Raw genomic sequence first — 25111 nt, 5'->3', positions numbered from 1 at the left:
TTTAGGGTTTAGAAAAAATGAAAAACTCTCTAGTTGGATAAAAGAGGGAGCTGGAAGCCGGAAGGACAGTTAGAGGGATGAGACAGGAAGGAGAAATAAGAGATGGAAGTAGCCTAAGTAACTTTCTGTCAGTAGAGGAATCTCATTCACTAGGTTTGGGATCATTCACATAAAGTTCTAAGTTGAGGGCAAGGGTTTGGCAAAGTTCCTTACAGTTATGGAATGTTACTAACTCCTTTAACTTTCCTGACAATGAATAGGGCAGCAGGACTACAGAAAGGAATATTCCAGGCACAGTGATTCTCAGCTGGAGAGGAGAGATGAAACAAAGAGGGAGGCATATTCTAACTACACACTTAAAGTCAGTGCAAAGCAATATGGGTTTGTGTAACTCAGACATGGATGGAATTTACCTCTCGACTTCCCATTTTAAAAGGAACCAACATTGGATGTCAATGCTAGAATGCTTATAACTTACACTTAATGAGCACTAAGCATGTATTAACTCACTTAATCCTCACAAGTCTATGGGGTGGGGTGCGGGGATAGTCAATTATCCCCATTTTGGAATGAAGAAACCAAGGCACAGAAGTGTTAAGTGATTTGCCCAGGGTCACACAACCAGGCAGGGCTGGGCTGGCTGCAAGAAGAATCATCTGGGAAGTTTGCCAAAGTAGATTCCTGGTCTCCACCCCAGACCAACTGAATCAAAAATCTCTTAGGTGAGGATGATGAGGCCCAGAAATCTAAAGAAGCTCCTCAGATACGAGTGATGCACAACTAGATTCAGGAACCACTGGGTGCAGGACCCTTAAGGAATTCAATTTCTATAAATGTATTTTATTACTTCTTAATTGGGGACATGAAGGGGGCAAGTGGGGTAATAATTTGCTCATTTACAAATAGCTCCACTCCTTTCCCAAAGAGCTTGAACGAGAAAGAGCCAGTGAGTAGGAGGCAGGTCAGGCCCCATTTAATGTATGAGTGAAGTGAAATCAGATTGGACTGTGCCCAATGTAAAGTCAGAAACAGGTCTTTTAACTCCCAGGGCAGTGTGGAGTCAGTGCCCAAATGCTATCTGGCAACAGAGCCCTTTATTTATATAGGCCATCTTCCTGATGGAAAGAAAGAAGCACATGTGTCCTAATCCTTATCTTCCTCCTTTCTTTGTGTATTTTTTCCAATAATTTCTGAACAAAGCGAAATTATGAATTTTAACGACCACTAGAAATACATATAATTAACTGTAATTCTTTGAACCCTCGCCCAAATGGATACAGCTGACAAAACAGTGAAACAGCTGGGAAAAATCAAGAATTTGCTCCAACAAAAGAAAGTGTATCATTCTCAATAATCTAAAAGTAAAAGTACTTTTCCCGTTAAGAATTGCAGTCCTTTCTTTATAATGATGAGTTTCAACAGACAGATATTAATAGAAACATCTTTTTATATCACTCTTTATTCTTTGCTCAAGAGAAGTTAACTTCCACAAGAAATGGCCAACCCCCATGCTAAGAGTAATTTACCCTCTGATTACAGCTTTCTGTTTTCTAATCCCTCTGCTGTACATTTTTTAAAACAATTCTGTTTGATGAATTCATCTTGAACTTTTCCCATCACATTTCTTCTGAAACTAGAATAACTTAGGGTAGAGTGGTGGGGACCAGATACACAAATTAAAATTAGTAATTTCTTTTGCTATAAGACTCTGTGTTTTAGGTTCACTACTGAAAAGTGGCAAGGATTATAATTATACCACATGCATAAGAATATAAGACAGCTAACTATTTTCATCTTCAGTTTTGAGAAAATATCAAGTTTTGTGCCTGAAACAATATTTTGTTTAAAAAAACAAAACAAAAAACAATACAAGTCCACAAAAACAAAAAACTGAGTATTTTAAGTCAGTTATTTTAAACTCACCACAAACACCAACTTTCCAACATTGGTCCAAGGGAAATCATAAAGTAATTGTTTCTCTTCATCTAAATTCTGTGGAAAGAATTATAAGAGTTACTTATAACTCTTACAAGTAATGCACAGAGAGTTACTGAGGAAACTGACAGATATTCTAAAATAGCTCTAACTTCTTTCCCAGAAAACTAAAATACAGTAATTAAAATCTGAAAGAGGTCCCCAACTCTCTTTGGAGATATGCAGACAGTAATTAAAAGAGGAGTGATACAATTCTGTCGCTTTTGGTTCCTGAGTGACTGTGTTAACCTGCCCTTTTAAGGCAATCTTTTCCCTTCTGGCATATCCCTAAATTTAAATAAAAAGTCCAGAAGACTCAGGCATTCAAGAGATGAGATAAGGCACTCAGACTTTCATAACTGGATATTTTGCCTATATCGAAGATAAGGCATCCTTATATTCTCCCAGGTCTCACAGAGGGAGGCATCTCTCTCCCTTGTTTATGGCTGTAGCATAAAACCATCCCACTTGTAAAAGGATGATGGTAACTACTTACTCAAGGGACAGGTTTTATCAAAAAACTGTAACGGAAATTGAAATGTCTGGTCAGTCACTGTATTAAAAAGTCATTTTTCTTTCCACAGTTATAGATGCACCAGATGATAAAAAAGAATATTAAAAATTAATGACACACAAAGAAGAATGTCTGGATATTAATGATCTGTGAGTGATGAACTGCGGCCAATCTTTGGTTTGTTGTTTTCTGTTCTAGAGGACTTATTAGTGTCAAGGATCAGACTGCTTCACTTGGACTATCCCACCTTATCTACATCTGTACTAGACAAATAGGAAGTAATGACCAATCAATGGCGGGAAATGGACCAGTGAACCTATCACAGGACCAGGCAGGCACACTGCCAGAGTAACACATAGTGGATGCCATTTGACACTTTACTTCTCGTTAACTAACCTGAAAAATCTGTATTCCCCGCATGGTCAATCCAAGGGTCAGAGAAGCTTCAATTTCCCTTTTATCCTATAGGAATAAAATTGTATGAAAAAGTATATTTTTCTTCTATAATGAACAATTCAGCACCAAAGAAAAGAACCAAAGATAAATTTCAGGATTAGAAAGCTTTTGACTTAAAATAACTTTGCTTGTCTTTCTGCATTCCTTGTTTTCTATAAGATTTAAGAAAATCATGGGTACATATTAAATCAGTAATAGTATTTTCTACTTTCTAAATCCCTGCGATTTCAAAGTTTTAGTGTTTTTACTATATTATATACACTTTCATATCTGACAAAATTCTAAATATTTGTGTTACTGAGAACTCCAGTAAGACTATTTTGCTGCTTTTACATCATTTTTTAAATCTTCTCTCTTATGCTTAATCTTTTTTCAGAAGTTAGAATCTTGAATATAAGGTCGTAGTTGTATTCTGAGATGTACTAGACTTTATGTGTTTAAAACTGGTTAAATCTCCCAACGCTGAAAACAAAGTCAGAGGCAAGCCTGAATAGTTAATGCTCTTTCATGAAGATAGCTAATAAAGTTATAAAAGCTTTACATTCAGTTAGTCTTGAAAGAAAATACTTATGTTTAAGAAGTTCAATTATCACTTGCCAATATGATATACATTCTACCAGCTAAACCATAAACTAAAAAAAAAAAAAAAAAACTACTACAACAAGTATAAGGGAAAAAATTGTACAATTAAGAATGTATTCTGGGGCTTCCCTGGTGGCACGGTGGTTGAGAGTCCGCCTGCCGATGCAGGGGACAGGGTTCGTGCCCCGGTCCGGGAGGATCCCACGTGCCGCGGAGCGGCTGGGCGCGTGAGCCATGGCCGCTGGGCCTGCGCGTCCGGAGCCTGTGCTCCACAACGGGAGAGGCCACAACAGTGAGAGGCCCGCGTACCGCCAAAAAAAAAAAAAAAAAAAAGAATGTATTCTGAACTTGGCCACATCTTCTAAGTGCTCATCTGTAACAAGTGGATATAAGGTATAAAGTTCAAAATAGAAAACAAAATTGCTGAGTAACTAAAATATTTTCATTATGAGATTTCTCAATAAAAACAATAAATGAGTACATGCAGATCTTTATTACATTTACTGCCAGTTTTTGCATGATCATGGAAAGGAATATTTTTAGAAATGCATCCTTACCTGGCATAGTAAAGAGAAGCCACAGCCTATTTTCACTATTGGGGCTTTTTTTTCCCATTAATACTCTTTACATCAAGAAAGGCACACACAGTACAGGTTTAACAGGAGAAACCAATCCATCACTATGAGCTTAGGCCAATTTCCCTTTCAAGGCTGTTCTGATTGCTTCCTGAAATAAGATTGTGCTCATAAAAATGCTGGTAGTGCGTGTATGAGGTGCATATTACTGGGAAAGAGGCACAGAGGTTTTTGTTGTTGTTCTTGTTGTTTTAAGTTTCCTGTCTTCTGTCTCCATTTTATTAACAGGCCTTAAATGAAGCAGTTTTAATGGCAGCCACGTGATTTCTTTAAAGAATGAAAATTCTGCCTATAAGGAAAACATATGTACTTCCCCACCTCATTCAGTTCATTAGTATTAGTTATCTTGTTTTAAGCAGACCAGAATGATTTTCTATGACACATAAAAGTAGTGCACTTTAAGCAAATTGAAAAACTAATTTTTACATGAAAGATAAATTGGAGATATCTACTTCACTAAAGGATTCCTAATAGGAACTTAATAGGATTCTTTAAAATACCAAAGCTTCCCTACAAAATAAAAAGCAACCAATATTTACTGAGCATTCACTAATGTGCCAGGCACTCCATCTGGTTATTTCAGATTCACCATCTTGTTGAATCTTCCCAACCTGTGATATGTATAGGATCATTCCCACTTAACAGATGCCCAGGATTGTAGCAACAGTTGCCTAGGATCCCTGCAAGAGTGAATGCTGATGGAAGGTTTATAAAGCCACAGTCTTTCTGATATATCATTCATACTTCTAATACATTTAAAAATATAAATTTATTGTCAAAAAATGTCATTTATTTGCATTTTCTCAGATAAATTGAGGTGTCACAATGAACTCCCTTAAAAGAAAAAAAAAGAACTCAGTCTTCCAGGAATTTAGCTGAAGAGATCTTGTGGAACTCTATGCCTTTGAAAGATGACAGGGCATTAACAATGCATCTCTTTCGCATGAAAGAGAAAAAATAACATCCTTTGCTCTCTTTTTAAGTCTTTTGAACCAGCCAGGAAAATTACCCAGCAATATATCCAAACTACGGTCTAGTCTCCAATTGTCTAGTTATGTTAATCTTACCACAAAGGATGTAGGAGAGATAACAAACCTAATAATAACAATAATACTGGTAAAGGCAACACGTTTAATTTCATGCCTAACACGTGCTAGGTACTGTTTTAAACACTTTTCACCCACTAATTCCTTTAGTCTTCAATAAACCTCAGAGTTTACTGGCTTTGTTACCATCCCCATTTATCTACGGGGAAACTAAAGCACAGAGAGGCTAAGTAACATGCCTAAGGTTACACAGTAAGGGGTGAAGCTGGGATTTAATCCCAGAAAGGTAGGCCCAACAGACCACACTCTGAACCACTTCATCCTATTTGGTTGGAGAATAAATATACCTTTGAATACTTAAATGGGAATTCAAGGGTTCTTGCCATGGAAGTGATACTTGTGAAATAGGGAGAGGAGTGGGAAGGAGAAGCAGGAGAGAAGACAGAACGTATTGCCAGTGATTCCCCGCAGAGCCCGCCCCAGTTATTTGGGTCTGTGACTTCTGACCCAGGATGGAAAAATGAGGCTAGAGACACAAGAACACAAAACACAAGGACACAGGAAAAAGGCAGTATCAAACTCTAGAGTGACAGCACAGAGTCAGTGGTTTAAGCACACAGGCTCTTGTCAAGTAGACCTGGGTTGAATCCTGGCTCTTACTAGTTTTGTGATCTTTGCTGTGTATCCTGGTCTGTAAAATGAAGATTACAGTCCTATCTTATAGTTATGAGGATTTTTAAAAGAGGATAAATATAAAGTGGCCCCATAAACACAATACTCCATAAACATTAGCTATCGTGGTGATGTTCTTATTACTAATGGATACATGCAGGTACGGCTTCACTTCAAGGAGTATTAAAAATTACTGATCGAACAAGTTGCAAATGTTACTCCCCAAGGCAGAAATGCAGATTTGGGAAGGAGAAAAATAACTATTTCATAATCACTGAAAAGCCAGATGCACAATTTACAGCCACTTGTTATCTCAATATTAGGACCATTAAAAAGACTCCATTCTGCTCCCAGGACTGAGCAAAAGCATCACTGACTCCAAGACTGACCAATGATGACAAACAGCGGTTGAAATGAAATTCTTTTAAAAGCCCATTAAAAAAAATTAAAAAGACAACTTTAAATAAAAGTTTCTCCTGATCAAGGAGGTATGGCTGCAGACCTACTGCAATTTTGTACCTTATACAATCTGTAGTAGTGAACGGCAACATCATCCAGTCGGACGGCCTCTTTGATATATTTAAGATGAGCCTCAGAAGCTGTCAGTGCGAACTGATCTTTGTGCATGTTTGGAATGTGCTTCAGGATGTAGTCCTTCCCTCTCTTGGAAACAACCTGTTGGAATACAATGGGAGCGCAATGCAACATTTGTTGGAGGGATGCAAATACTACCCTCATCCCCCATATGATGAAAGGATGAGAACCGAAAATAGGCCATGTAAATTGGCTGATTTCCATTAGAAAATTCCCACGCTTATTCTTTTCTCATCATCTGTTATGTGACCTGGCTGAATCAGCTAATACTAGAAGCTACAGAGTCAATTTAGCTGTAGTACTCCATATCTAAGAAGAAAACTCACAAGAAATGGGAAAAATATGTTCTCTTGGCTTTAAAATCACCAACAAAGAAAAACCATGCAAACTTGCACAATTTTGTCCACCTCACTGCTTATACTTGCAGAATTATTGGTACCATGAAATGCAGCCACTGTCAGCACATCTTCAGGGTCCGGATCCTACTTAACTCTTCTAAAATTACAGCCACAGAGTGGGAGGTTCTAAATGTTAATCCGAAGAAAGCAGGGGACTGTGAGGAATTCTCAGAAACATTTCTGGTTTTTGCATAAGAGGCTGATATGAACACTCTACTCAAATGCTTATGAGAAAACAGTTTCACTCAAATATTCATTACAATTCACTGCAACTTCAGTTTTCAACAGACAGTAGTCAAACCTTTTAGTTATCAAAAATATATAGTATCCAGAAGCTGCAGGTTCAAAGAAAGGTGTTGACAAAAGTCTTAGCTGATTTCACGAAGATTATAAAATATGGAAAGAATTATGAAAAGTGAACAAAAAGCATTTTAGTGCTTAAAATGACCAGGATTTGAAAATTAGAGAATTTTTAGTTTTATTATTGTTTTTATAGTTACTGATGTTTTGTTTCTTCCTATGAATATTTTAAGGAGAATTAAACATGATGAGTTATTATTGGCCAATAATCAAGTTTTGCTGAGAACTCAAGTTACAGATTTTTCTTTCTAGGTTCCTTTTACATGGAGATGACCTAAATCAGTACTTGTCAACCTTTTTCAGGTCAAAGAACCCCTAGAAAATAATATCTGTAAGGGCAATGAAGTAGATGATTTTGGTGGTCGCAAGGGTTGAGGAAGCTGGTATCTCAGCACCCTGGGTGCCATGGCACACTAATGGGAAGCTCTGCTTTAAAGACCAAGGGTCATTCAGTACCTGATGATAACTAAGGGAATGTAAATACAGGTCAATTTTGGCCCAACAGACATTGCTATGTAATAGCCTGACATCTTTTGTGGGTTTCCTTGAACAACTGAAGCACTGTCAGCCAGTGAACAAAAGCTTATATTGAGCACCGTGATGTGAAATGCTGAAGAAACAGAAAAGGTTAAGTTTATGCCTGTCCTGTAGAATTTGCTAAGAAATACTTAGATCACTGGGTGCAAGAGACAAACAGAGCATTTGAAAATAAAATACTTATGTTCAGGGTCTTATTGAGCCCAGAGGAGGGGCACTGGGCACCTAGACAGTCTGCCCAGGGAACCACACCTGAGCTGATGAGCAGGAGTAGCCAGGTGAAACACGGAGAGGGCCTCACCAGCTAAAGGAGCTGCAGACAGAAAGGCCCAATGTGTGAAACACCACAGGAATTGCTGGGTGTTGCTAGAACACAACACACAAGGTGCAGGACAACCAGAAAGGAAGCTGGAAAGGCTGGCAGGGACGCATGCTGGGAAGTTCCTAGGTCATGCTTGGGAGCCTGGGCTTCACTCCGAAGATGAAGGTTTAAATCAGAAGCAAAAACAACTCCTCTGCAAGCTGTGAGTAAAGCCTGAAGCAGGGACAACAGGGACAACCGCAGGAGTGCTGATGAGAGCTGAAGCCTGGGAAACATGAAGAACCACTACGGGGAGGACACGTGGTAATGTTTAGGAAGTTAAGAGCAACAAAAATACAAGCGAATCTTATTTCTTAAGCTGGGTGATGCGGAGTCAAGGGTTTATGTTAGAGGATGTTCTCGTTGACTGGATGAGGCAGGGAGAAAGAAGGGTGATAGGAAAGAGCCCCGAGTGACTCAAGTTTCTAGGTGATCGGGTGGATGGCAGTGCCACTGGCTGAGGTTAGGAACACAGGGGTAGGAACACAGAGAATTGAGGTGTGAAGAAGATTAATTTGATGTGGGACATTCTGAGTGTGAGGTGCCTATGGGTAAACAGCTGTCTTACAGACATAGGGGAGAGAAACAGATTCAGGAGGTGCCAGTACATAGGTGGTTGTAAAAAGCATTAATTTGGAGGAGATCTCCTGGAATGTGAGTGACTAAGTGTCAAATGCAGCAGAGAAATTCAGGAAAAGAAGTGAAAAGTGTCCACCGGATTTGGCAATTTAAAGGTCACTGCTGGCTTTAAGGACAGCACCATGAGTGGAGGGGGTGGTGAGGAAAGAAGGCAGATGGATGTGGGCTGAGGATTACACGTCGAAGTAAAGAAGCTAAAAAATCAAATATACATCGTCACTTTTTCAAGAAGCTTTACTGAGAAGGGAAGGAGAGATTGGTAGGTCTTCTTTCCCTCCCTCCTTTCTTCCCTGAGGATGGGGAGGTGTGAAGCAAACAAAGTATGTCCTGACTTAAGAAGAGTTAGTTGGGGTAGAGGCTGAAGATACGGGAGAGAGAGATGTCTCGGCAGAGACCTAGAGGAAGAATGGGAAGCGATATCAACAGGGTGGGGATGGAGAAAAGACCTCTGAGACAGTCAGTGCTCAAATAACCTAAGTTTTCTTGCTGAAATAAGGGGGTTGCTCCTCTTTTGAGAGTGAAGGAGATGGTGGTCAGATCAAGCAGTTTACTTATATTTGTTTCCTCAACACTGGAGAAGCTGTGAATGATCTCACGTTTTAAAGAGTAATGTGTTTCTCCCTTCGAAGGGAAAAAATGCTGCTTGAACTAAGAGTACATAAGACGGTCAAGGCCATGTAAATGCCAAAAGAAGGCTGGCAAATACCAAGTTCCACCATCTTTAGGATGGATAGCAATCCTCTTCCTCATAACCCATAAGCAGATTGAGTCCATCGAGAGACTGTATGTGCCACGCTCTCAAGTATGGAATGTGTATCTGGGCGTCATGGAGGGTGTATTGGCCATCAAACATCTGGGTTCCCAGTTCTTGTAGCACCATGACTACCCACACAATGAACTAGAAATGTGCTAGAGAAAACTCTTTAGAATTTGAAGACAGTGCCTACCCAAGATGGGAAGTAAGCCTCGGGCTCAAAGTATTTTCCATAGTGCTTATTCCTTTTGAAGTTCCCAAGATCAGCCTGCAGAGCGAAGGCTGCCAGCAGGAAGTAGGCCTCCTCTCGGAGCACACACTGGGAATGAAGAACTTGTTTTCTCAGGTGCCAGTAATAATAGTATCTTGCTGCTCTGTCACTAGGAAAATAAAACAGAACTCACATTTTGATGGAACAATCTAAAGGCATGTAAACAACCCCAATCCTGCTATCCATCTGGTGACAAGAGCTCTTCTGTTCCTGCTCCCTCCTCCCCCCTCGCTCCTCACTCACTGAAAAGGGGGAGGTTGTAGCTAATACCGGACTGCTGCCTAACTGCTGCTTCACCAAGGTCGCAGGGTGTCAGGACCCCAAGTCAGACTACCCAGACTGCAAAAATAATACTTCCTATGGCCAATAGCATTTGATGCATTCAGAGAATGGAAAACAGATCTGAATCATTCCACTCCAATGTGGGATATACTACATTGAACAAGTATTAGAAGCCTAGGCATCTGTTGTCTGTATTAAAATAATTTTGCCACAATAATGCTGCACACATGACACAAATAAGGACAAATCTGAGGAGACAATCCTGGCTTGAATGTTATGCTGTCCTTTTTTGTTTTGATTTTCATCTGAGCACATTACAAATACACTAAGGTCCTTTTCAAAATATTTCTGTTTATATGCCCTACTAGAAAAGAATTTGCCTAACTATGAATAGTCTTTTTTTTCCTCTAAGAATGAATAAGCTGAAAACTCTCCTTAAATCTTTTTTTTTAAATTAAGTGGCTGTTACTTTATGGGTGTGATTTTATAGGCACATGTTGTAAGAATCATGATAGTCGTCACAAATGGAAATACAAATAGTGCACTCATTACAACCCACTGAGGTCAGAAGTAAATACAGTCCCCATTAAATACACTGAGTAAGAAGTGCTGATTGGGGAAAAATATGGTCAAGCTCCAAAAAATGTCACAGGCAAACAGGATGCCTCTGTGATCAAAGTAAAAATGCAAGAAAAAAATGTGTGTGTGTGTGTGTGTGTGTGTGTGTGTGTGTGTGTATTTAATGACTATTTGTCTCCCTATTACTTTAGGTTGAATGTTCACCTGAGATTAATAGCTCATTAGTTGATGATAATAAAAACATATGGGTTTACTTTAACCAAGACTGTGTTTAAAAATGAAAAGTTTAAAATTTAAAAATAAAGCATTTATGTAATTTTTTTTTCCCTTATGACTTTTCAGAGCACTTCTTTTTATAATGTTGAGTATACAATGATTGTTGGACTAGCTCATCACTGGGGAAAAGGGCAGAAGCATGGAGATCAATTAAACATTCATTAGTCCCAGGGGGCTAATTAGTGGCTAAATAATATATTTTCCTTCTTTCCAGCACATTCCATTCCAATTAAGTAAACTTAGAAAAAGTTTTATATAAACTGAGAATAACTAGAAAAGTTTCTCTGCTTTAAAAACATTCTTTACAGGCTAGTATTTTTTACTTTTTAATTTGCATGTGGCAGTAACATAAATATTAAGAGCAAATCTCAGATACAACTCATTAGCCACATGTATCTTTGTCCCTTTTACGCGGGGTTTCTCAAAATTTAAAAATAAATAAGTAAAACACAGAGTTCACATTTCTAGTATTTTCTATCAGCCAACAAAATCACCTCTGAAAGTCTTCCAGCACTGAATCCTCCTATACAAATAATAAACTGAGCTTCTAAACTGGGGAATTCTGAGTCTGTATCATGAGTACAGTATTATTCATGCACCTGCCTCCAGAAAAAGAATCAATTACCTGCCCTTGCCAAACTGCATCTAAGATTCTCACAGGATACCTCCACTGGGCGTAATCTTAGCTTTAAAGCTACTGCCAAGAACAGAAGCAAGACCCCAAAAGTGAAAAGAAAACCAGGCTATATAAACACCCATGCATTTTTATAGGAACGAGTTCCTGCTGCTGTTCCACTCCTCACACCACCACCAGAAAAGAATATAATCCATTAACCAACTTTCCACTTTACACGAGTGCTAGTTCTTTCTTAAAGGAAATATTTTTGGTGACTGATTTGTTATTGAAAATGTGGAGTAGAGAAAATGTGAGCTGATGAGATTGTTAACATTTTCACTGATAGTCTAACATTATCACTCATTCATTCAACAAATGTTTATTGAGTGTCTACTGTACCTCTGTTTTAGGGACTGAAGATACATGCGTGCATAAAAAAAATTTTTTTTTAATCCCTGATCTTTTATATTCTAGCAGGTGGAGACAAACAATAAACACAAGTACTTTATCTGATATGTTAGAGGATGAGTACTGTAGAAAAATAACGGTTCGGAATTTCTCCCTGTCCTCATACCTGATCAATCGGCCATTTTCCACATAGTACTGCACGCGGAAGTGGATGATCATAGGGGGTCCAAACTGGTCAATACCCTAAACAAAGACATGCGTAAAAATCAGGCTGTTTTTAGTTACTTCAAAAGTGGGTTTCAAAAACAACAAATACCATTATTTACAAGTAACTTTTTAAACACTGAAAGGTTTGATCTACTTCGAATGAGTAGGGGCTTGCAGCGGGTAGACAGTTGTCTCCGTTGCCCTAGATGGATACCAGGTTTATGTGAAAACGGGAAGTTTTATAACTATATCTGATACTCATTCACTGTAATGCCAATGACAACATACGGGAAGATAAAAATAAATGCCAGTGGAAATTTCTAGCTGAGATCCAGCTCCTCTCTCAGCTCTGTCCCCTGTGGTGACCATTTGCTCCTCATTACAATGTTCTGTTCGTCTGACATTCCACATACCAAATGCTAACATGCTGTTTGTTTATGTAGACCTTCACGTTCCTTACTTTGTAGTTGGCTTTGAAGTAGCCTTCCAGTTTACTCCAAGAATTCTTAAATACAAATTGGAGGATTGAGGATTAGACACTGGGGATTATTACTGATTTGCGAGGGGGAGATCTTGAAAACACTAGGTAAATTCCCAGTGAATGCTCCCCTATGTAAATGGAAGGCACTGGTTCAATAAAGTAACAAAACATCAAATGTAAGGATAGTAAAAATGGATTTTAAAATGACTAATAATTTCTAGACCATCAGTTTTGACAACTAACGTGGCCAAAGAACAGGAACAAATACTTTTTCCATGCTTTTCATTTCAAAACATTATCCCAAGATTACTAAAAGGTTATTATCCAATATTATTTTAGCAGATATTCAAAATCTATTGCTATATGCTATAAGCTATTAATACTTCACTAATGTGATATTTTAGAACTTATAATTCATTTTGCTTTCCCAATATTTACTGTATAAAGTGTTAAGATATTTTTCTAATGTATAATAATTAAAATAAACCTTTTAAAAAATCAAAAGAATTTTGCTCATAAATGTAATCTCACCCAAGTGACTTCGTATTGTCGTACCTTGCTGGCCTCTTTCTTCCATTCTTTTGGACAATACTTATAAAGCTTTTGTGACAACTCCATATACACATGTTCATTATCTGCACATTAAAAAAAAAGGAGACAAGGTGATAAAGGATAGATTTTTTCAAAAGAAAAGAAATGGGTTTTTCAAAAAAGCCTCCAGATTTGTGAATGTACTCTGAATTCACATATTACCAAGAAAACACAACAGGATATTAAAAGATAAAAGGTTCTGTGGGATAGACATTAATGATAAGCTTTATGAATTATTTTACTTTTGCAATACAGAACACGTCTCGTTAAAAATATGTTAACATTTAGAAGAAATATTAGATTCCAACTCTTACTTTTACTTAGTTTCTGGGGTCGTTATAACTTACAGTTTAACTTCCAACACTGTGGGTGTTACTCGGTTTTAGAAAAACATGCTCTTGTTTGGCTCACAGAGGACTCATCTCATAAGTGCAAAGTAATGAAACAGGGCAGAAACACCGCCTTAATTGTTACGTAAGAAATTAGAAAACACTGATGAGAACCAACCCATTTCCAAGTGAGGAGCCTGACCCATGTGTTTTGTGAAGAATGGTCTTTAAGACCCATGTGCTTTGTGAAGAGAAGTCTTTTAGACTATTCCTTCTCTGTCTCCTCCACATAAAACAGCATGAAGAAATGATAAAGCATTACTCGCACTGCCTTTGGGATTGACCTTGTGGGAAGAGAAGAATCTTATGCAAAACAAGAATGAATGCCAAAATATTTCTTCAAGGGAATGATGTTCTTAAGATGAACAGAAAATAAGACTGCTAAAAAACCCATATAAAAATGATCTAAACATGTGAAAACAAGCTGGTAAAAAATGTAAAAATTTTCTGATTTCCCAAATGGACTCTTTTAAAGAGAGAGATATTTCATATGAAAAGCCTTCCTATCTTGTACAGTTTTCAATCTTTTTTAAAAAAGCTCCTTCTTTTTCCTCTAACCATCACTATGGGGGCATGCTCTTGGAAAGCCCTGGATACAAATGTACTCATTCTGGAAGAGAAGTGTGTCTCTTTGACTACTTCAAGGATAACACACTTGACCACGCTGTCACTCATGACTGAATGTTGGAGTTTGACTGGAAAAGCGTCATAAGAGAACAGGAAGGGTAAAGCTACTTTTTGTCTATGAATGGCATATTAAGTCAACCAGTTTGGACAAAACGGGTAAGGAAGAGGTCCCCAAACCAAGAGGACGCTACTAAAATCCACTTATCACGTCAACTAAAACTATCTCCCATCTGTCTTATGTTACCAATTAAACATGAAATGGACAAGATCAGACAACCTTACTGTTGAATCTGATTTGTGTTTGGCTTGAGTTCCTGTCTGAAGAAGCAACATAATGAATAGAACAGACTGTTCACCATAATGGCACATACATATTTTTTTAAACTATCACTGTGTCTCTACCATCTGACAGTTTGACCAGAGCTTTGTACTTCAGGAATTCTCAAGCACACATCAATCCTGAAAACAGGTGGAACAGTGATTTCCATTTGACCTGAGAGAAAGCTGAAATGGAGAGAAGGCAAGGGATACGTCTAAAGCCACATGGCTAGCTAGTGGTAGAACCAAAATCAGAACCAGGTCATCTGATTCCTGTTCCAATGTTTTTTTGCCATCCTGCAATCTCTCTTTTAAAAAGGACATCTGAAAAACTCTTATTCTGAAACCTAAGGAAGCTGTAAACTGGTTTTATGAGATTGACTTGTTCAACAACAAAGATCAACAGTCTGGCTGTAGCTGCAGTAAGAAGAATTAACTCTGAGTACAAAATAAAAGTAAGGTTACTTAGAATCTGTAGGGCATCTTATACCCCCAGACCCTTCCTTGAAAGAATGACTGAGGTGTATACTAATACAAGGATAGAGCTGAGCATCTGTGTTTTTATTGCTTTCACTACCGCAGGAAGAAACTGAAGAGCAAATGGCTGGTTCCTCACTTCCTGCTCCATGCTCTCTGGCCTCTCCAGAGCTGTCTTTTTAGACAACTGAAAACTGCTCACATTTTGGAGCTGAACTTGTTGATCAGTTGATCATGATATACTTTCCAACACAGCAGACCTAAGCACTTTATGGTACTAACCAGATTCTCAAGATATCATAAGCCTTTAAATTGAAACCAATTCCAGTAGTATAAAATAGTTCATATCCAAATATAAAATATAGATAAATTTCACAAAAAAAAGGTCTCCTTGGAAAACTGAGCAAAGATTTGAAAGGTTTTTGTCATCTAGAAGACTAACTTAGAGAAATCTTAAAATATGATTTGAAAGAAGAACGTTTTAAGGAATGGCTGCACTTAAACCCTGGGAACTTAACTCTAACTAAGGTGTTATTGGCAGAGAAAGCTTATATGGAGCCCTTTGCTTGAAAATCTTTTCCACATAAAGTATACAGAAGAAACTGATCCCATTTCTCTAAGTCATGTGTTCTGACTGGAAAAAAGAGAAGGAGCAAGGAAGGAAAAACAGAAAATAAGAGTAAATTAATAGATCACTTTGTTATACTATATATTCAACAGCAAGAGAAGCTGAATAGAGGAAAGTCAGTTTTATTATGTCTAAATGTCTTTTAATGTTAAAAATTATAAAACAAATTAAATTACAAAAACATCCAATTTCCTACTAGCGCCAGCTGCTCCCTGAGTGCAAAGAAACAAAAATCAATCTTAGTTCATTAAAACATAAAAGAGCAAACACATAAAACCCAGACTCCTAAAGAGGAACAAATTTTTAAGTTCAAACCATAATAAATTCATGACCTAAAATTCTAAACTTGTAAGAAATACAGAACAGTACTCATGTTAAAATATGAGTACTAGATTAAAACTCATGATCAGTTTATGGGTATTTTGACAATCATAATTACATAACAATATGCTCAATTTAAGTTACAGCTATAAAATGTCATTTCCTCAGGGACAGTTGGCTAACTCCATCAGAGATGGGATTGAGACTTACTTTGTATAACACTGAGTCCAAAGAGGTGACAGTCCTTTAGCCTGAGTAGGTCACACACCTGGACCAGCAACTGGTGACACAGAATTTTAACCTATAGGAAAAAAGACAAACACACGTTTAAGATAACAATTCAGCCAAGTCCAGACAGTGAGCCACAATCAGGCAATGTAATGCATCCTAAATACATGCCTTGAAGGGACAAGCTGACACTAGCAAAACGACAGTTGGTTTACGGAAATCACCTTAATCTGCAGCTGTGTTTCAATAATAATGATCACAATTCAAATTTCTACAACCTGCTAATAAAGTACCACTGCAATCTTGTACAAGACTCATAAATCTCAGGATACATGGACAAGGCCTTACTCTATAGCCGTGGTGCATGATAAATATGTATTTCAGAAGGAACCCCAAATAGCCTAATCAGATTATCAAAATTATTAATTTGGCAAGTATCTTTACAAAGAAAGTTTTCCTCTTGATGGTCTAAACAAAATGCTCACATACTGCACAATGAGTGAATACCTAGCTTTTATTTACTTTAATAATTGACACATCTTGTAAGTACCTAAACCAGGTTCTTTTTCTGAGTCCTAGTATAATTCAAACATAATAAAACCATATTAATTAGGAACTCTGGGGTTAAGTTATTCTGAAAAGTCACATGTTGAACGATAACAGTCTTTAAAAGATACAGTTCTAATGACTTTTCAAATGTTTAATGAAGTGTTTTGGGAGACAATAATTCTAATGGGTCTGCCTTGTTGAATTCAGAACCACTAAAGCTTATTAGTATTGGGACTGACACTAAGAGACCACGTGGGTCAATTTCTTCATCTGATAGAAGTAGAAAAGAAAAGCCAGACAGCTTGCAGTCATGTAGCTAGTAGTGGCAAAGGCAGCAACTCACACCTTTGCTCATTTTGTATTACAATATTTTTGTATATGTATATTAATAAAATATGTGCAACATGACAGTTTATCAGTCTAGGAACATATATTATGTGGCATTTCCCCTCGTATTTGTAATATTAACTTGCAACTTCTTTCTTTAACAATGATGACAGTTACAGTTTTAATGATTACAAATTCTAAATTAGTTAACTCTGAATTAATGACTTCTTATCATACCTTAATATGTAACTCAGACTCAGAAAATAAAACCATGTTGAGATCTCTTGACAATTGAAAGCCAAACAATTCAAAATGGTGACAATGTCGACTGGAGTAAGAAAAATAGGTTTACAGCTCTTTTCCACATTCACTGTTAAATGGCAAATAATCTGAAGCACCTTATCCACTAGAAAGTGCAAAAAGTATTTATGTAAGGCTAGAGAGTACCACTTAGGCTGCTTTAGAAGTTACAGGAACTCAGTGAAGCTGGGATAGTGTCTTATTTTATATTCAGGATATACAGCAGGCACTCAGTAAATGTCTGATGAAGAAAAGCCAGGGATCTGATTTTCCTGTGGGCCCCTCACCTTCCTTCTGTTCCATGACTACAGACTACTCTCTGACCCACTGAGCAGATCACTTAGTAATGTGCCATGTAAGAATTTAGGGAAAATGTATCAATACGCATCCACCAACACCACTGGGGGAAGACATTTGCCAATAGGAAATCAGTATCATCTTCGTTCACTAAAAAGACTTTGGATTTGAGTTCTATATTACTGTGATTCCACTTTACAAATAAGCTTAAATAAAGAAAATGATAAAGTAATGGAAGAAGTGTCTAATGTTAAATAAAATTGAATTAGATACTACAAATTTGAGACTTCAGATGTCATATAGTCTAGGACTTCTTTAATCTTTAGATTTGAAATGTCGTGGGACTTCCCTTGTGGCGCAGTGGTTAAGAATCTGCCTGCCAATGCAGAGGACATGGGTTTGAGCCCTGGTCTGGGAAGATCCCACATGCTGCAGAGCAACTAAGCCCGTGTGCCACAACTACTGAGCCTGCGCTCTAGAGGCCGTGAGCCACAACTACTGAGCCCACGTGCCACAACTACTGAAGCCCGCGTGCCTAGAGCCTGTGCTCCACAACAAGAGAAGCCACCGCAATGAGAAGCCCGCACACCACAATGAAGAGTAGCCCCCGCTCGAACTAGAAAAAGCCCGCACACAGCAACGAAGACCCAACACAGCCAAAAATAAATAAATAAATTTTAAAAATATAATAAAAAAAAAAAAATCAAAGCACTCTGGGTAAAACGTGATAAAACGTTAAAAGAAAAATTCCAAACCACACGGTGTATGCAAAATGAACTATGTTGTAACTTTGTGTAACTGCTGTTCAAATAATGCTGTGCATTTCCCCCACCACACCCTATATAATTATTATTGTTCCGCTAGTTTAAATCAAGTATTTGGAGCCTAACTGATAAAGCTCTTTAACAACTATTAAGGAAATAACAATGTTCTTGTTTAAAAACTGTAATTAAGTAAGGTTGTGGCTCTGAAGTCTTACCTGCTGTGAAAACAAGCTTGAGTTTTTTGCATTTGCATATTATGAGTCTTTAAGGCTACATTTTAGCTGATTGTGAAATTTTTCAAGTTCTTTAATCTTCAGGAGCAATGGGAACTTTAAAAAGTGCCATAGAATATGAGGTATTAAGAATAAGAATGAAAGCATTATCTAAAAATATACTCTATTTGGAACTTTCTAATAAAAACAGCACTTGATTCTCAATGTCAATGGTTTGATATTGAGCAAGAATGTTTAAAATATGCTCCAGAAAAAGAACTGTTCACTCTCTTCTCAGTGAAGAGGTGTAACCTCTTACCCATAATTTATATCACTCAAAAATTTTGTGGCTCCTACATTTACCATCATTTGATTTCCAAAAATTTCCAAGTTCCCATATTTATTACCTGATGATTAAAATCATTTAGAACAGTCCCTATTAGTTCAACTCATGGAGAATTAAAAATGACCAAAACACTAAATTTACCCCACATGCAGAAAGGCAACATTCTATCAACTACATTTGTCAGGGAACAAACTTTCTTTGTTTAAAAAAAATGTTGAGAAATGATTTAAAAAATGAGACCATTAATGAAATAGTTTTGTTACAGTTAATTTGTTCTACCACAACTCTACAAATATCAGCTGCTATTTTCCAAAGACAAAAATAACACTTTGTAGAACACGACAGGCCTTTGGCAGCCCTGAGTTGGCTTTCTAGCGAGGAGGGAACTCCATACTACTTAACCCAGTTCCTCCTCCCCGTCCTTTGGTCCAACAGCTTGCTTGCTAATGAGGAGTCGGGACATGGCAGGGCCATCTATGGACCCTGGAATAAGAACAGGTCTACGTGGGAGTCAGACTCCACATCTGAGTTTCATTAACAGTGAGAACACAGCTCAAAGAAATGAAAACAAGTGCTCCTCTATTAAGTGCTCATTCACTGGGCAATTCCCAGGTACCAGGCACTGTAATAAGCATTTATTCATGTTATGTCTTTATATCCTCACAATGTCCCTGTGAGGAGAGTAAGATTATCCCCACTTTATAGAAGAGGAAACCGAAGCCAAAAAACTAACTTGCCCAAGGTTGCAGAGTAAATTGTGAAGTACAGATTTCCACCTACATCCCCCACCCTACCCTAGACTTACTAAATCAGCATCTCCAAGGAGTGGAGTCCAATAGTTTGGGTATTTAACAAGCTCTCCAGGTAATTCTGATGGACATCAAGTTGTAAAATCATTGATCTACAGGAACGAATGGACTGGCTATCTGCCAGTCTGTTCTCTGTAATTATCTTCCTCAGCTAAGATTTTAGTGCAAATTAATTTCTTAGAAAATTATAGTCAGCTCCTAGTATTCCTCATGAAGTCAGATTAGTCTTCCTTCTAACTTACCTGAGATCAGTAAGGTTTTGCCCCATATCCTGTATATGTGCATACACACACATGAACACATGTATACACATTCCACCAGATGAAAAGACAGAAGAAGTGGAATGGAGAGAAGTTTCTTAAGTGCTTATGCTTACATTTATGTATATTTAAAAAATTTAATTGATCTTTTTATATAACTGTATAAAAGAACTCAAATAGCATATTCATGTATACATGTAAATTACATTTTGATATATTCTGACAGTGCCCATACTGACAAAGAATGATAATGTTGCCAAAAATAACAGCCTATCACTTCACGAAACCAAAACAACTTCAGGTACCCTGAGTAGAAATGTAGCTAATCAATAGAAATTCTGCCTAACAGATTGATAAAGTTCATTCAACAGGCAGGTTTGATGCTCAGACAATTCCTGTGAGCAAAAACAAGGTTACATTAGTAAATCTGTGAAGAAACTGTGGTGACTGACAGAATAAAACCAAAATAATTATGGTAATAAGCAGAACCTTTTCCTATTTAAACTTTTAATGGAGCTATTTAAATGTCATATAGCTTCATTATAACATTTAGAAATATTCTTTTATAGAGCAATTGGGTTAAAAATATAGTTGCATATAGCAAAGAAAACTAATTCAAGGCATGCACTGAGGCAATTTTTCCCTTAATTCCATCAGAATACAATCAGTGAAAGAATATGGAAGTTGATAATAGGGAGAGGGGTTGAAAAATGCTAGGCATGATTGTGGTTACAGAAAACTGTTTGGCAGTCTCTACCGAAGCTAAACATATGTGTACTTCATGATTCACAATCCACTGTCGGGTATAAACTCAGAAATGTATACATATGTGCATATACATAAAATGTTCCAAATAGTTTCATTTGTAACAGCCCCAAACTTAAAATAACCCAATATCCATCAATAATAGTTGGAAAAGAAACTGGACATATTCATACAATGAAATATTATACAATAATGAAAACGGAATTACTGTCACATGTGATAGAATGGATGACTTTCACAGGCCAAATGTTGAGTACATAAAATATACCCAGATATAAAAGTGAGCATATCACATAATTTTAGCTGCATGAAGTTCAGAAACAAGAAAATTATTCCATGGTGATAGAGGCGGGAATAGTCATTACCCTTGGGTGTAGATTACTGACTAGGAGGGATCACAAAAGATCTTTCTGGCGTACTAGAAATCTACTATATCTCAAGCTGGATGATGGTTACATGGATGTATACACTTGTAAAAATTCACTGAGCTGCTCACTGAAGATTCCTATACTTCGCTGTAAGTAAATTATAAGCCAACTTTAAAAGTAAAAAATACAAAAAAGTATCATATTTCTCGATGTCCAGGTTAACTGAAAGAGTTAACTCTGACTCATGAACCATAAGCAACAGTTCAGTACTCAAATACACAGCCTATTCTTGAAATTGGCTAGACTTAGGCTACAGGTTACTATTAAAACAATGATCAAGCGCGTGTTAAAAAGCTAGCAATTATGTATTGCCATTTCACGTGTGTAGGTGACAACTCAAAAGTATTTAAAAAGCAAACTCAGATATCCATAAAAATTATATTTCAATAAAGGTTTAAAAATAGCAAAGTGTTCATGTTTCTATAATATAATAACCAAAATTCTCTTATTTTACCAGACAAGAGAATGCTGAAAGCAGCTAAACTTAAGCCATAATTCAAAGTTTATACCTGTGTAGACCACTTTAATACCCCAATTCTCCCACATTATTAATGGTCTCATTCTGTAATGATTTCATCCTTAGCCAAGTCATAATTTGAATGTGGTCACTGGTGGGAACATCATCATTTAGACATTTCTAAAGTGGGATCTACTCACATTTATGATGATGTTCAGAGATTCATCGTTGGGAAGGAAAATACACACACTCCGGCGGTCTTGCATGACTCTGTTGTTATGGAAGTTCAATTTGTTCATTGTGTTGCGGGCTCTCTAGGGATCAGGGCTGGGCTCCGAGTCCTCGGCAATTCCTCTGGTTCCGAGCACTCCAAAGCCAAACTCTGCTCCTCATCACACGCCCTACAGAAGAAGCATCATGACGTTCGACTACGTGGGTTTCATAGCTGTAAAAAAAGCCCAAAAGGAGGCTGTGAATAAAGGCGGTAAGGTTGGTGAGGAGAGAGAGGAGGAGAGAGATGAGGAGAGGAGCAGCAGCACAACTGGTCTCGTTGGCACAGGTACAGCACGTCTCACAGTGAGGGCTCCCTCGCTTAATCAATGAGAATGCACAGAAACGTACTCTGTGCTTTGCCCGCTATCAAGTGTTTTAAAACTTTCAGGGACTTCCCTGGGGGTCCAGTGGTAAAGAATCTGCCTTCCAACGCAGGGGACGCAGGTTCGATTCCTGGTCAGGGAACTAACGTCCCATATGCCGCAGGGCAACTAAGCTTGCGTGCCACAACTATTGAGCTCACACACCTCAACGAGAGAGCCCGTGTACTGCAAACTACAGAGCCCACGTGCCCTGGAGTCAGCGTGCCTCAACTACAGAGCCCACGCACCCTGGAGCCGGCACACCAGAGCTAGAGAGAGAAAACCTGCAGGACACAACTAGAGAGAAGGCTGAGCGCCATAATGAAAGACCCCAACTGTCTCAGTGAAGATCCCGTGGGCTGCAACTAAGACCCAACGCAACCAAAAAAAAAAAATAAGGAAAATAAATAAAATATTAAAAAACAAACTTTCATTCAGTCATGAATTAAACATAAACCCTCTACATTTAAGGCAGTACTGTGTACTACAGGGCTCACAGAAGCAGAAGCCTGCCTTTGAGAAGTTTCCAGTCTCACATGGGAGAAAATGAAGGGTTCTGGAATAAACAAACAAAATGACAAAATTGCAACAACAACAAAATTATCAATCTCTTTCTTTTTTTCTTCCATTACAATCAAACTCAAATAAATGTCCTGGCTCTTACATTATATTCCTTCTTCAACCACTGAGGTCTGGCTTCCACTTCCTTCTCTTCACCAGCATGGCTTTGCTACAGGAAGCCAGTGATCTCTGGACCATCAAGAGAATCCACAGGATTCATTTTGATTGATCTCTCTATGTACAACACTTACTGAGGTTAAGCCCTCTTTACAACTTTTTTTTCCTGAGTTTTTATGGTGCTGCTCTCTCTTCTGATTCTCTAACCTGACAATGCAAACTTAATTTTTCTATATGTTATTTCACCAACCAGTTAATACATAGAAATAACATGACTGTATAAACTATATTTGTATGCCATGGATTTTGGATACCTCTCATATGTAATCAGTTTATTAAACCATGTCATTTTATTTTTTAACTTCTCTCAGATTTTCAGTGTATAGAATTCTGTTTGCAAGCAATGAAGACTTTATCTCCAATTTTCAATAATCACACTTTTATTTCTGTTTCATGTCTCACTGCATTGGCAAGACCTTGAAGAATAATTTTAAAACAATGGTGGATATTTTCTATATTTAATGAATGTGTCTAGTGTTTCATGTATTATTGCTAATATAACACTATTCAACCAAGGTATGTTAAGACTATTTGTCTGTCAAACCATTAGTAATTATTTATATTGTTCCTTTCCAGCTACATTTGTAGGATATGTAGGAATTTCCAGGCAGAAAGTATAACCATACAGTTTTAATAGAAGAGCTATTATCACTGCTGACATAAATCAAAGCATACATGAGTCTTATTTGCTTAAGGTTCAATTTCCATCTGTTATCAGCAGGAAGACGGGACAGAATATATTCTTAGATGGCACCATGAGTAAATATAAACTAGTATTTCTTTTTAAAGCATGAATGAAATACCATCCACAAGGGAGCTACTCAAACTAAGTAAAAACATATACAGTAAGTATTTCCTTATTAGGAAGGTGACCAAAAGCCCCTTAGGAGTATTCTGCTTCTCTTAAAGCATAATAGCAATTGTTTCACATTAGGTTGTAGCCAGTACATCACCCTACAGGGTCACCAGAGGTCAGTGCTATAGTTCTCTCCAGTATGGGATGGTTAGCCCACGTGTTCTATGACCACAAACTAACTGCACTCCAAATCCAATCGTCAATCTGCAGAACGCACACTTTTAGTTTAATAGTTCCAACGCACCAATTGGAGGACCAGTGTCAGCTGCATCAGAATCACCTAGGTGTTTGTAATAAATACAGAATCCTGAGCACAGTGACATTGCTACTGACTCATAATCTCCAGGCTCAGGGCCCAGGAATCTTAATCTTTTAAAAAAGCTCCCCAAGTATTTCTGATATGCAGTCACATATGGAAACAACACTTTAGCTAAAAGAAAGAAGTTGCTGAGCAGAGGGTTGGATATAACACCTTCATAGAAGATACTGGGAAAATATCTTGAGGTACAGAATTAGGGATAAGCAACTATGTGAAATATAGCACACATCATCACTATAACTAAAAAAAAAAAGTCCTCAACATTTTCAAAGGTATGAATTCCTAAATCAGGTCAAATTTGTGTACTCAGAATGTTCTCCTAAAAAATGTAACTAGGTGAGGAAACAGGATATCCTGTATAACCTCTCTTAGCAATTCAGAAAGCATTGAAGGCTCTGAGAAGTCCTACGGGCAACTTCTTAAATTTAACTTAATAATTCTCAAACTTACTTGGGCACAGAATATTTCCCCGCAAGAAAAATCTATTAAGGTCCTGTAGAATAATATTCTCAGGCATACCACCTGAGAAATACAGTTCTGAAACAATTTCATTGTCAAATATTATATTTCATGGCAAAATTTTTCCCTATGAATTGATATATTCCAACATTTAGGCCTCCTCTCTGACATTAAAATCTTTTCAAGGGCTTCCCTGGTGGCGCAGTGGTTGGGGGTCCGCCTGCCGATGCATGGGACACGGGTTCGTGCACCGGTCTGGGAAGATCCCACATGCCGTGGAGCGGTTGAGCCTGTGAGCCATGGCCGCTGGGCCTGCGCGTCCGGAGCCTGTGCTCCGCAGCGGGAGAGGCCACAGCGGTGAGAGGCCCG

The 25111-nt window shown here is 37.8% G+C and overlaps 1 protein-coding gene across 5 annotated transcripts in view; it reads right to left on the bottom strand.

The window, feature by feature from the left end:
- FRMD6 (FERM domain containing 6) overlaps positions 1-25111 on the bottom strand; it is an 80330-nt gene that overhangs the window by 13496 nt on the left and 41723 nt on the right. For 2 of the 5 annotated variants that reach the window (XM_032623710.1, XM_032623707.1), the window contains exons 2-9: positions 21936-22180; positions 16204-16294; positions 13198-13277; positions 12121-12197; positions 9716-9902; positions 6399-6554; positions 2885-2950; positions 1924-1992 (exon numbers count right to left, since the gene is read on the bottom strand). In XM_032623710.1, the coding sequence (XP_032479601.1) occupies positions 1924-1992; positions 2885-2950; positions 6399-6554; positions 9716-9902; positions 12121-12197; positions 13198-13277; positions 16204-16294; positions 21936-22034 (825 nt within the window). In that variant the 5' untranslated portion in view covers positions 22035-22180. Of the gene's footprint in view, positions 1-1923; positions 1993-2884; positions 2951-6398; positions 6555-9715; positions 9903-12120; positions 12198-13173; positions 13278-16203; positions 16295-21935; positions 22181-25111 lie in introns of all 5 variants that reach the window. The other 3 variants (XM_032623709.1, XM_032623706.1, XM_032623708.1) reach the window with 2 other exon arrangements.

This window comes from Phocoena sinus, chromosome 2, assembly GCF_008692025.1.
Source record: "Phocoena sinus isolate mPhoSin1 chromosome 2, mPhoSin1.pri, whole genome shotgun sequence".
Classification (NCBI taxonomy): domain Eukaryota; kingdom Metazoa; phylum Chordata; class Mammalia; order Artiodactyla; family Phocoenidae; genus Phocoena; species Phocoena sinus.
Note: the sequence above shows the minus strand (reverse complement) of the source record. Positions and strands in the feature narration are given on the sequence as shown.